The sequence below is a fragment of the Acyrthosiphon pisum genome, chromosome A2 (genome assembly GCF_005508785.2).
Source record: "Acyrthosiphon pisum isolate AL4f chromosome A2, pea_aphid_22Mar2018_4r6ur, whole genome shotgun sequence".
NCBI classification, from domain to species: domain Eukaryota; kingdom Metazoa; phylum Arthropoda; class Insecta; order Hemiptera; family Aphididae; genus Acyrthosiphon; species Acyrthosiphon pisum.
Genome location: NC_042495.1, coordinates 96512210 through 96527145, shown reverse-complemented (window position 1 = coordinate 96527145; position 14936 = coordinate 96512210). Strand labels below are relative to the sequence as shown.

The 14936-nt window shown below is 30.8% G+C and overlaps 1 protein-coding gene across 8 annotated transcripts in view; it reads right to left on the bottom strand.

Moving 5' to 3' along the window:
- The window catches only part of LOC100169516 (potassium voltage-gated channel unc-103), a 137003-nt gene that overhangs the window by 34338 nt on the left and 87729 nt on the right, over positions 1–14936 (bottom strand). For all 8 annotated transcript variants that reach the window (XM_016800727.2, XM_016800726.2, XM_008180204.3 and 5 more), the window contains one exon: positions 13756–13836. In XM_016800727.2, the coding sequence (XP_016656216.1) occupies positions 13756–13836 (81 nt within the window). The remainder of the gene's footprint in view (positions 1–13755; positions 13837–14936) is intronic.

Genomic DNA, 14936 nt, shown 5'->3' with positions numbered 1-14936 from the left:
TACAGATATATATATATTATATACACGACGTTCGAGAATATTATTATAACGTGACTTATGAGTGTTATATGCCGTTATCAGCGTGTTGTTACAATATATTATCGTCATAATCGTCGCCATCGTCGTTTCTCCAGCTCCGAAGGGCTGTTTCGCAGCAGAGATCGGTCGAAAATATGCGATAGTAATATTTCGTCGAGAGATCGGACGATTTCTACGACGACAAAACGGAACTCTCAGCCGAAGAGTAAGTGCGTAGGTACGCGACGCAGAAACACGATAATACGATATAATATATATTTTATTATTTTACATAGATATTTTTATCCTCATCATTGGTAGTACTTAACCTATCGCGACGCGAAACCTATAAATGGTGGGTGGATGGGATGGGGGAAGGGTGCTGGATGTGAAAATATATAGTTCGTTAAATATGGCAAGTACCTATATTGTAATGGTACGTAGGTACTACGCAGGTACCGATGTAAAATCTCTTTCTGGAAATTTTTGGACATTTGAACATTTTCAACCGTTTACGATGTTTATTATTATTTTATTTATTTACTCGAAGAATTCGACTTTGATTAAAATAATAAAAAAAACAGTGTTTCATTAAATTATCGTTTTGGAAAACTGCTTGAAAATTTCAAAAATTACTCGTATCTTCGTGGTTCACAATTTAGGTTGTTTTCTAAAAAATTGTCTAAGCGAAATAAAACTCACCTACATCATTAGACCTAGTCAGAAAGAAATATATATTTCAACGTCATTAAAAATAATCACTTTTTAGGTTTTAGTTTATCTAAAATACTACCTATACGAATGTGAAATGAAAAACTGCCCTTTTCCGTTCGAACAAAACCGTTATAATATTATGATCGATAGTCGATTTACAACGATGGTGGTTTGTGAAGGGTCCAATTATCGTAAGTGGGGTTGCTCCGGAAACGGTTTTACGCGTCCAAAGTAGCGTCCGCGGCGCATTGAATTTGCGACGGTTGAATTTGGTGAAGGGGGGGGGGCTCTCCCGGAAACCGGTTTCTCGCACCTAACACCCCGGCTGGATCCGCGTACCTGAGCCGAAGTCTTGCCGGACACGGAAGAATGGGCCGACTTGGACGGCGACTTGATGGCTAACCCGCCGTTGGCCGAGCTCTTCTTCCGGTCGGTCGATGTCCGGCCATCGGCAGACGAACACGACGACGGTGGCCGCGACGGCTGCTTGACCAGCCGCAGACTGGACGCCGCGCCGTACGCGGACCCGTCCCTCGGCACCATCGTCACCACCACGGAAGCCCGCCGGCCACTGTCACCACCGTCGTCTCGCCGCGGCATCAGAGGCATTTCCAGTTCGTCGCGGTCGTCCCCCATGGCGCGCCGCGGACTGGACTGGTCGTCCGGACGGCACGTAGTTATGAGTTCTAAGTACTGTAGTTATATTATTATCGGCGTCGTCTTATCGCGCGCGTAAGTCAAGCCCTGCAGGTGTCACGACAGCCTGTGCGTGTGAAGCGCGCGCTCGCGGTGCACTTTCGGCGCGTTCGGTGCGTCGGACGGCACTCGCGTGACCCGACGCCCGCCGCGAGAACCCAGCAATGTGTCCGCCGCGTCGCGCGCGCGAGCCTACCGCTCGACGGCGGCCGCGGCGGTGGCGGCGGTGCTCGTCGAGCGCGCTCGCCAGATTCGCACAGTGTGACCACGGCGACCGCCGAGCACGGTAATCGATCCCACAAAACGATGACCACGGTAACGGTGATAACAACTAGGGCTGGGATTTTGGTGTAATGTCGTAATTTTATAGTGTTCAAAACGCAGCTCAGTAAGTGGAAAATTTGTCTTAAAGTACCTGCCATGATCACAGATTTACTTTTATTTCACATTTTTCGTCAAACAAAATTTTGTAGGGCGTCTGTCGTCATGTTTTTGCGGATTTTTTTTAATTATTGGAAAATTATTAACTATTTTTTTTTTTTTTTTTGAACTGAAAGTGAATTTTATAATTTCACCAAATGTAGGGTTTTAATTCAAATTAACATAGTATTGATAGAGGCGCATATTGGTCAGTCCAAAGTGTAGGATTCGTGCAATAATCTTAGCATTCATAGCGTTTCTTTTTAATATCTACAAATAATTATAGAGTTAAAAAACGATAACAATACTTTAAGTTGCTTTCGTTCTTTGTTTTTCATTAAAAGCATTTTTATAGTGCATGTTTAGAGGCGTTTTTGCATATTACTTTTAAAGACATACAAATTGCAAAAGTTGTGACTAATGGACGGCGCAGCTGACACGGAGCCTTACGACAGTTCCTTTGATATTTTTGAAAATCGCAAGTCGTGGATAATTAATAATGAACGTACGGCCGATTGAGCTTTTCGAACATCGGTCGGTGGACGTAAACGTTACTTAGAGTGCAGTCTGTCCGGCATTAACTGTACGTCGTTTAAACGTCGCCGAGAACATTATTAATAATAATAATATATTATTAGAGTCGTCGTCGTAATGCAATACTGTCGTTAAGGACGAGTGTGTTTGACCAGATCCTTTATGTGTATGTCGTAGAAACGTGACCAGGCGATGGAGAAGAACTCTGTTTATTGTTTTCGCTGTAGATTTTTCTTATATTGTGCTTCGTTTTTGATTTTCTTTCGCCGCTACACCACGTGATCATATCATAATATCATATCCATACATAGCCGGAGCCAGAATAATTTGTATTCAGAGCATATTGTGCATACTTTAAATCAGTCTGTATATAAACTTGTAGGGATAATCCGCCCCCGAGTCTCGGACCGCTCTCAAAACCTCCCAAATATTTGCTAACTTGTCTTCGTCAGTATAATAAATATGAATACGTGTTAATTGCGATTTATAATATAGTCCCCTCCCCACATATATGTTCAAAAATATTTTCGTCACTGCGTACTGACAAAAAAAAAAGGAAAAACGGCGACGATTTTAGGTTTCCCACATGGCGGAATATCTTCCTCCCTCGTACGCGGATGGAGACCTTTAATAATTATTTCGCGATCAGCTCTAACGGCACGAATCGTTGGGTGGCGGGCGCTAAACAACGTTATATACGGATCGCATAATGCTCTTATTATTAGTGGTATTGTTATTACGCATACCCACTCTTATACCCTGCATACACCCACACACCCACATACACACACACACACACACACACACACACACACACACACACACACACACACACACACACACACTCATATATATGGTATATTATACAGTATAATATAGACACCGTGTCGCCTGTTATAATGCGACTAGCGCACTATATATTGGCACGGTTCGCACGTTTTTAACACCGCGATATTCCACAACGGTCCATTACCGGTAGACTTTATGGGACCTCTATTATAGTAATAAGACTGCTGCAGATTCCAGTATTGTCGAGGACTTTTGCGAAGTGTGCGTTTTACGAACGGATTGTCCATTACCATCACGTTATGCATAATGATATTATACAGGGCGATTGGCCGAGCGTGCTCGACCCAATCCATTCCTCTAATATAATAATGAGTTTATTCAAATTCTGGTTTTTGGAACTTTTAAGTATACGTACTGTAATATTATTTCGATTTTTTCAACTGTTTAAGGAATGTCCCGAGGCGCTACAAACTTATTTTTTTTCCAATCGAGAACCAATCTTTTTTTATTGCAAATTGTTAAGCAGGCGATTTTTTTGAAAAAATCGATGAATCTTAACCATAATTCGTAAGAATATAGTTTCCAAACTGATAAGATGTTTGAACTAAGGATACTTGTCTGGTCCTTATAAATAGTTTTACAAAAATATAAAATTGATGTAATATTTCATCCAATAGTTTTTCAAACATATTATAAAAGGTTTTATATACTTGGAATAACATTTTCAAAAGATTCGTCTGCTAAACAATAAGCAGGAAAAAAGGGCGAATCTAAAAAAAGAAGTTGTTATCGCCACAGGATACTCCTTATTGGTATACAGAATCAACAATCAGTTCATATTTGCAAATACAGTCATTAAGTAAGGAATAAGATACTCAAATCATAACTCCAATACATTCTTTATTAGAAGGGAATAATAAATTGTGGTGAGTACTTATGCTTGGTGAATCACCCTGTATACAGACAAAATCGTAATACAAATATATAATGGGTACATTATATACACGTTTCGATGGCTCATCGCGATCGTATTAAAATGTATTTCGATTTGTACTGTTCCAACTAAACGCTATACCATTATCATAGTACAATACAACACAGATTTAGATAATATCTACAGATATAACGTATATTATTTTAATTATAGTACTGTGCTACCGTGTTTAACCCATTGTTATATTTTTACCAGTACACGTTATCATATAATAATATCAATAATGTTATTTTATAGAATATCATGATTTTATAGTTACTTTAATATTTTGAAGATATATAATAGTAGATAGTGGTAGGGTAATTACGTCGGGCGCCAATTGTCGACGAGAGAATAAAACGTTAAAAAAAAAGTTTCTAATAAATAATAAATAGTAAATAGGTACTGTGTTATAATTATATATTATACGCTCGTTACTCGTATATAGTAATTTATATTACTGCAGTTAATAGTGGTTTATTTGTCGGTTCGTTTATCGTGACGGGTCAAATCCGTCACTCGGACTACAAATGAGACTACACACGAGAGCGTAATCATATTATAAAATATTAAGTATGTTATTCCGAAGAGTAAGAACTATTATACACAGAAAAATAAAACACATATCATGTTCAACACCGTAATTTTCGTTGATGAATATTATGCATAGTCTTGCAGACGTCTGATCGTGTTTAGCTTAAAGACAGGATCGAGCTATCAACGTACCACCTGTTAAGAGTTATAAGTTATTACCACAATCCATCGTGTGTACGATGTGTGAACATTATGCGCGTTAGTACTAAAATATGTTTTGTACTTGTTGTATAAATATATAATAAAATATTAATATAAATAATGCAAATGGTGCAGCCTATTAACTACTTGTAATTCAATGTTCACTCGCTAGCTCTAGTCATTTTTAAACAACAATATAATAAAGTGTACAAGACGCCAGACAGCGATATAAAAGTAACTTTGTGAAAATATAATATTTAGTAGGTACTATTGCTAAGATATTCTGTTTGACTTAACTAGTTTTTCTCGAGTCTCGTATTTATTTATTCATTCATTATTCATGTGTATTAAGCGCACTTCGTATTATTTCTTAATGCGGTTTAGAATCTAACTACAGTTTGTGAACAAATAACCGAGTTAACGATTTCATAAATATTATATGAATATGAATATGAATAACAACGAAAATCCTTGAGAGTGGTTCGACAACAATTCACAGCTGAGATATATAAAAAAAAATCGGATTCATTATGATATAGGCATAGAAATTATAAGTCTGCCCGAGTCGAATCGTAAAAACGTGGAGTACCGAGTAGACAAAACACATTAAATGTAATAGTTTTAACTGAACACAATAAAATATTTAGTATGACATTGCTTCAATATTATAGTGGTCTCGTATGGACTGCAAAGAAGTATACACGATAGTTTATACGCATTACGCCGGTAGATTTTATTTGGTAAGCAACTTATCGATAAATAATATAGGATCGCTATCCGTGGAATTTAATACGTTTTAGCGAGTAAAAACGTGTTTAAGTTCAAACCCTCTAGATCGCGCCAAATGTTGTATAATATTATGTAAGAGGTTTATACCGAGATAAGTACCTATATTATGTATTACAGTGTTGGCATAGATCGTTTGTTTTAATTCGAAAGAGACATGCGTGTCACATTGTTTGACATATTTTAAATTACCTCGTAATTTAATATTATAATACTGTTACGTGTTATTCGCAAAATCTCAACGCTAAGACGGTAAGCTGATGTACATTGACATGTCATTGTTTATTTTGCGTTTTAAATAATTTTAAACATTTTATAATAATTATATAATACGAAGGTATTTTTTAAAATATTATTATTAGGTAATCGCCTGTAAGTAATGTCGCATATTATGTTCGAGACGTGTCGACGCTGAAATACGACTTGTATGGTATTAAATATTTATATCGTACTGTATGTAAATTTTATTTGAATAGATAGGTAACACAATTTATAACACGGTATGGTAAATTGTTACATAACAAAGTAATTATATTTAACAAAAAAAAAAAATGTTCATTAAACTGTGCACACAACAGTTTGCCTGTTGTCATTATTTTAATGAGACTTTTTATTTTTAGCCTTTTGAAAAACTATACTGCTTGAACCTATGATTAAACATTTTCCAGGGTGAAAGATGCATTTTTTTCAGTTCAGTGTCATAATACTGGCATTGTTATAGGTACAGTGTACACAAAATAATAATTATTTTGTATCTATGATAAATTGTGAAAATTCATATTAATGCAAATACTACCTAATTTGAAATAATGTTAGTCCATTATAAACGAACAACAAGCATACAACTGCGAAATGAAAATGAAATAATTTGTTTAATTTGATGGCTTTAGGAAAAAAAAAATAATGAATTCGCATGAAAAGCTTGATAAAATATTTAATTTAATTGGTTTATGTATGGGATTAGTTTTCAAATGTATTTATCAATATAAATAATATATTTTAAAAGTACTTATGCTTCTGATAAAACAACAACGAGTAAGCTCAATTCTCACAATATTTTCTTTTTGTATAATTTATATGATATTTACGATATTTTACATTTCAACTTTACACATAATGCATCGAATCATAATTTTTAAATAACAGTATTTATATTTAATTTTTTTTTTACGTATATAAATTATAAAAAATATTCAAAGTATAAATAACCTATATTGAAACTTAGGTAGATGTAAACTGTAGGTAAACTGTAGGTAGATAAAGCCGTTTAAAATGTAAAGTAATGGTAATATTATGAGAGAGGATAAGTAAAAATATGTACAAAAATAAAATGACTTCTTTACCACTCAGCTATTTTTGTCTTAACTTAAAGTGATTTATTACTGGTAAACCAATAGTTTATTATTTATACACCCATGCATCAACATTTTGATAAAAAAAAATATAATATCCGTTTGCAGAAATCTAAATAAAAATTTAATTTACTGTTTTCAAATAAAAATAATCAGTTTGACAACTTTCTGTGAAATAAAGATCAAAAATACAGAAAAATTATAACAAAACAATAAAAGTATATTTTAAATTTTCGAAGGAAATATTTATAACAATATAATATGTATATTTTTTTTAAGTAAAAAAAATGAATTATTCATTAGTTTTTAAATGAAAACTTTTAGTAACACAAAAAATATTTTAAGTTTTACGTTTTTAAATTCTATAAGTTTGTCATTTGACGATGAACCAATTTTTTTTTATATTGAAATCCAATAGTTGTACTTTTAATTCAATTAAGTCTCTTCTGTATCTCAAATAAATGTAACCAAACGTCAAATGTGTCACTCAACCTACCAAGTCAAACATTTGAAATTGATTATGAATAAATAGTTTTATGATTCAAGTTTTTTTTTAGAGACTAAATGTTAAACAGAGAATAAAAAGTTAAAATTTAGTGCCCCCCCCCCACCTATGCGATGCATAAAACAAGTTTATATTTTGATAAAGAAATGAATTGTTTATTCAAATAATAACATTTAAATTATAACAATATTATTTACTTTTAGAGTATAAAAAATTGAGAACAATGTTGTTTGTGTGATATAGGCTTGGTTACTTTCCTTCGAATATTAATGGGATTTGTTTTGTTCAAATTCTCTTGGGATAAAAATGCATTTGCATATAAACAACGGTTCTAAAAATGTATGCTAATTATAATAATTCTATTGATAATGTTGCTCAGTGGATGGTATATATTCCCATGCAATACGAATACTCGCGAGTATGGTCGAAAAAAAAACTCAATTACCTATAGATACTACGTCAATTTTTGCAACCAAATAAAATAACTGTAATACGTTTTTAATAAAAAATAATTACAATAGAATTAACCAAACGCACTTATATAGCAATTTATAATTTATACGAGACAGTGGAATTATTATCAGAGTGATGCGCAATACCTGCAATGTCAATCTTGACACACACTCACGAAGTCCCACACGTCGTTTTCGCACTCTCATATTTAAATCATTGATCAAATTGCGTACCGTTGTATTCATTGAAAAGTTAAATATTTATATATTCGCTGCTCGGAATAATTATTATTAGTTTACGTAATCACTGCCATACGAGAACGAGACTTACATTTATTTATCACGTTTCAAATGGAGTGTAGTAAGTAATTACTCAAAAACAAATATTTTATATTAATTTCTGGAGGTGCACTTGGGTTGAACAAACATTAATTAATCGGCACTAACACGAAGATCCGTATAATCTGCAGAATGTAATGTAAGTGTATACTTTAGGAGTGCCAAATCTTTAATTTCCTTTAATAAATTATGGTTATTGTTTTTTCACATTTTTTTTTCAGCTCCGAACACGATCACTTTTTATATTGTTATTTATAATTATCCTTAAACGATATTTTATTCACATTTTTAACTGTTTACAATTAACGAAAAATAACGTTATTGGATCAATTAATTAATTTGAAATAATAATGCAAAACAGTAAAATACGTTAACAGTAATCCCGATTTAGAAATTAGATTTTTGTTAAAACAATTATAAACAGTTTTTTTTTCTTGAATAAGCTCCGTAATACGCACAAACATGTGACAATATGTACAGTGTTATCAAAAATAAACCTTGGTATTTTATACAGCGGTGACAAGGTACTATCGACTTAAAGACAATGATATCTGTTAAGTAATTGAGAACCCACATTTATGTATAAAAAAACGAACTAATGTGTCCGGTGTTGGCGACGAAAATGAATTAATATACCAACGGAAACATAAATTGGGTTCCAATATGTATCTCAGATACATTAAAACAAATAAAGAAAAAAATGAATCTAGTAATTTGCGATAAACATCACAAACTTCAATAAAATCGAGTATCGACCGAGGCAATATTATAGGGATCAACTCAAACTGTATCTTAGAATCTAACAAAAAGGTCACGAGCAGACCAAATCGATATGTCGTATCTTATCCCAAGCTTTTTGAAAGGTAAATATTATTGAATTTTCAGTTTGCTCTCACCTCTAATTTCCACCTAGTTTCGATCTATCTATAACAACATAAATATAATATAGTATACAGTCGACTGTAACTCTAACCTATTTCGGTATCTCAAATATATAAAATTATTTTTTCAAACGACACAAGCCTATTATAATATTTAATTATTAGTTTTTGATATCTAGAAATTTGTAAATATTTTAATTACTCGATTGAAATTACCCCCTTGAAATTCGAGTTACCGAGAGTCGACTGCATGCCTGCATATTATAATATATTAAATCTTAATATGATTATAATTAAGCGATTTTAGTTTGTCGGTAATAATATAATAATTCTTAATTCAATATAAAAAGTAATCGTATTCGACTTGTACGAACCTAGGTAATAACCGTATCAAAAACACGAATACATAAATAATTGTAATCTAAACAAATAAATAATACGTAACGGTGGTGGCGAATATTCGATTATTGAAACCGAGTGAAATTAAAATATACAACGCATCAGTCAAATATTATAATTTATAACAATATTATGTGACACGGGTTAGTGTGAGTATTTATATACAGGGTGTATCTTATGTCATTGTACGCGGGGTTTTTTAACGATTATGGATCGATGACATAGAATTTCGTTAAAACGAAAAAAGACGTGTTTTTTATTTTTAACAGGCAGTTTTTTTAGAAAAATTTAAAAATGCTTAACCACTCAGGTGTACCAATTGGAAAATCAACTTTATTTTTTCAATTGGTAAGTACTATATTTTTTAATGGAATCCGGTAAAGTTTTTTTTTTCTGAAAATGTTGATAGTCAAATCATCAATTTTAGTTCACTAGTTTATTAACTATGGTCCTCTAAAGATTAGTAAAATATGCATTAATACTTTTAATTTAAATAATTGGTATAGGTTAAATTTACAAGAGGTAAATCATTTTTTCTTATAACTACCTTTTTATACACTTAAATATTTTAATCGGTAATCTAATGACACTGTCTCTCTCAAAAAAAAAAAAAACAAACAAATTGTTGGTAAACATAGTGTTCATTATTTTTATTTTAACATACAATCATCAAAATCAGTATTATTATTATAATTTGTAATTATAGGTAATCGTAATTAATTACTTCATAGTCACTTTTCTTACAATATCATAAATTTGAATTCTTTATTAGGTGGATAAAGTAATAAAGGTTAATGGTATTCGATTGTTGACATTAATATTTTAGATATGTATGATTATTAAACAATTCTTAAAGAATTATAACTGCTAAATTCATAATTTGCATGCGATACCTACCAATATAGGGAACTTATGGTTCAAATTTCAAGTTATAAAAGTTAGTTATAAGAAAAAATTATTTAGCTCTTGTAAATTAAACCTATACCAATTATTTAAATTAAAAGTATTAATGCATATTTTACTAAGCTTTAGAGAACCATAACTAATAAACTAGGGAACTAAAGTTGATGATGTGACTATCAAAATTTTCAGAAAAAAAAAGCTTTATCGGAATCCATTAAAAAATATAATTGTTATTATTTGAAAAAATAAAGTTGATTTTGCTATTGATACACCTGCGTGTTTAAAAATTTTGAAATTGTTATAAAAAAAAATTGCTTGCTAAAAATAAAGAAACACGTCTTTTTTTGTTTTAACAAAATTCTATGTCATCGATCCCTAATCGTTAAAAAAACCCCGCGTAGAATGACATAAGATACACCCAATATATATTTCAGTAGGTATGTCACAATATAATATAATTAAGTTTGAAAATTAAAATTATTACGTCGCATGTACGGGTGTACCTAAATTGCCTATATATGTCGCCGTTGGACCGATAGCGAATGGTGATTATTATCTTTCAAACGTTAAATATTTAAATAAACATTAATCAACATAACGTACGTTTCCATTTGATGTTACATTTAATATTAACAAGCTCGTTGTTATTTTGTTACGATTTTCGAATGCAACGCGAAAGCTTAAGCATAGTATTTTAATATATTTATATTTTTTTTATAACACGCTGGTATTAGAATGATTTTAAAATATAACATTAATATTAAATTTTAAAAGTTTTCGCTGTTCTATCGATTTCATAACTTTGTATCATACTTAAATATTTTCTAGTAACTTAAAAAAAAAATATTATTTAAATTTTTAATATTAACACCCAGGCGATTAAATTAATTTAAATACCATTTATGATAATGATGTAGGTACTATATTAAATATTACCTGGAAATTTGTAATATGGTAAAATAATCAGTTTGTTGAGATGAAAATTAATTATAATATTGCAGTCATGTTTCATTAATTAGAAGAATTAGGTACATAATATCTGAGTGTAACTAAAAAATAAATTAAAAAAATTATAAATTATCTCTGAGCCGAATTAATATTAAAATCCCGACTTAATAAATTACTATACTCAGCATCTATAATTAATATAAACATCAAGTACGCGTAATTAAATTGTGCATAATATATTTTATTACATTTGATTGTAATAAATTATCAATTTTCTCCAAAGCGATGAAAATTCCAAGCTGCTGTTTTTTAAATAGATAATTACGTTTTGACAGAAAATAAGTAAAGGAAAAAAATATAAAAATAGATTAACATTGTTAAAACTTTGAAAGCTAAAGCGCGATTCTTTTTCTTCTTTTGTCAGCAACCGTAGTTCATTGAGACAAAAAAAACATAATATATACATCTATTTATACGCTTTTAAAAGAAAAAGTACGAAAGTGTAATTCAATTTATTCCGATTCTCGTGACGGTGAGATGTCGACAGCTATAAGCTTTCTGCACTTAGTGAAATGTAAATGGTTTGTTGATTGTGAATTTGGCGGACAGGTGACGCCTCTGTATACAGTTTCAAAATTTTTTGCAATAAACTTTCATATTATTATTAATTTTTTTATGATTATCAAAATAATACGATAAAATCACATTACATAGACACATAGGTATTTTTTATTATCTACGTTTTCTACCGTACGCTGATACCATACGTCATCACTAATCAAGTAATATTGTAAAGGTATATTTATTATTATTTTATATGTATTGTATATTTAGCATTTTTATTAAAAAATTGTACTTATTTTAAACAAAAAAGGTGGACAGGTGGACATCGTTACGGTTTCTGAATTTCAGATAACATTAGCATTGAACGCCATGATTACGGCATATCTACCAAACAGATGTTTTGATAAAAAATTAAGAAGCCAGTTCCGACATAATCAAAAATCTTGATAAATTCGGTAATTTACCGCTGAATATCAAATAGTAGTAAATAATAGTAATCTACAATTAAAATGTCTAATGTTAACTATAAAAATAAATAATTAGCACATTTAAATAATTTTAAATGTATATAAAATAACCATGCCTATGTATCTTTAATATTTTTAAAATACTATTAAAACATCTTATGAGGACCCTTGTAATACATTTTCAAGCTTTTTACTTCGTGAAAAGTTTTTATCGACAATAGTTTTAAAAAAAACTACAAAATTTGAATAGTTTTTCAAGCTATAAATAACTCAAAAAGAGTAAAAAAAATTCAAAAATATTACCATGATAATATAAATATTTTGGTAAACATTTAAAGTGTCTAGAATTATTACTTATTATATATATATATTATAGTTAATCAGTTTGTGAGTTACACACACACACATATATATAATTTAGAATGAATATTATTTGTGTTTGTACATGTAAATAAATTTACAATTTATAATACTCCAACTGGTACAACTGGCCACTAACTAGTTAGAAAATTAAAGTTAAATTTGAAAGTTACTTTTAATGTAACTTTTCTTAGTTGGTTTTAATTCATAATACCTAACTTTTTAACATAAAAAATTGAATTTAAAGCGTAAAATAGTCTAATCTAATGCGTTAAAAACAAAACGTAACTTGTTATTTTTGCAGTTTTATTTTCTACGAAAATCGCAGTTTTTTATAAAACTTAAAACTGCTGAGCTAATTGGATTAATTAAAAATATCCAAAATAGTATACGTTCTCGAGTCATAAATATAGGTATGTTTTCCAATGTTGGTTAGACATTTCATAACACTGTTGTGCTTACGAATTCGATTATAACGAGGACAATGAGTTCTACACGTCCTGAAATAAAAAACTGACTTCTGTCGATTGAAATTATGACTTATCATAAAAAAATATTGATTTACGTAAATAAAAAGTTAAATAAATCCGTCGTCGCATCGGGCCTATTCTATATTTACTTTTCACTGGTAATATGGTAAATAACTGACAGATAGAAATTATACACCGAATATTATAATATATTGTATTAACATACATAATAGGTATAGTAAATGACAATTATACTATACAAATATATATTTAACACCAATAATGTTCGTAAAGATTTTACGGACCATACTGCAGTACATGTACACGTACACTGCAAACATTTTCAAACCGTATTTAAATTTCCATACTACAATTATTATATGATGTATAGTATCGTATTACTAATAATAATGAAATAAATAGATATTATTATTATATTGATTTATTTACCTGAGCCACTTTTTCTCCCATGTTTGGCGTGTGCAGAGCCCCTTGAAAGAATTTCGCTGACCCATTGTCTTGGATGGAATACTAGAACAATATTTAACAGTGGAAGTAGCATCACGTTATCAAATCATCGTTTCTGCACGTCTAAATATACTGACGTTTAGTGTAGTATAATACTATAATATTATTATTATATTTGGTCTTCGCCATATAGGTAGGCGAATAAAATTTAATATGGTTTATAAGTGTGTGTCGTGTGTGAAAAAAATTCCAAGCAATAATTACTACTACATTACGCACTATATGTGCACTACAAATTAAGCATTTAGACAAAAAAAAATAAAAGCGCTAACACATTAACTACTTACATAATAGAGGCATAATATATAGTACCGGCCGCGGTACAATTATTAATTGATTCGGTAATTTATTATTTTATTTGAAAACAATTATCGACTACCCATATAACTTTTAGACTTTGGTGTTAAACTATAGTCATCGATCTTATTTTCATATGTATAATGTACAGTATTATGTCAATTTATGTGGGAGGTATATTACGTATACTATATTATACCTCCAATACGTAATATTAAATGACACGCGGTAACTGTAGTAAGGCTTATTTTTTTTTATGACAGCGTAAAGGATTGTATAGTAATATTATAGCTTCTGATGTTGAACGACTATTGTTCGAGGAAAATGAATATTAAGAGTGAAGATTTTAATCAATATTAACGATACTGGATAATTGTTCGCGGTGATTGTAAAGCAGAACAAAAGTCGGGTGTAACAATAAATTATTATAAACGTATTTACTATTTAATATTACATTACCGTCGAAACGGAAAAACTTATCAACGGGTGCGAACAAAATGAACCAAATGGAACTCGAATGGAATGTGAAACAAAACGCAGGTAGGTCATGATAATTACATTTAAAATGAAAACCGTATGGCGCCGTTTCGATTCGAGAACAGAGCTGATGGTGAATATAAATCAAGCGGGGCTTTGTACAGATCATAATATATTATAATACAAGCATATTATTACTATTGAATAAGTATAATGTGAAATTGAAAGGTTCGTGAGACTGTAACAGTATATTGTTATAATTAAAGTGTTAAATAAAGCCCGAGCGCGTGCAGAAATTTATAACTTATAAGGTCCGTATGTACGGGGTC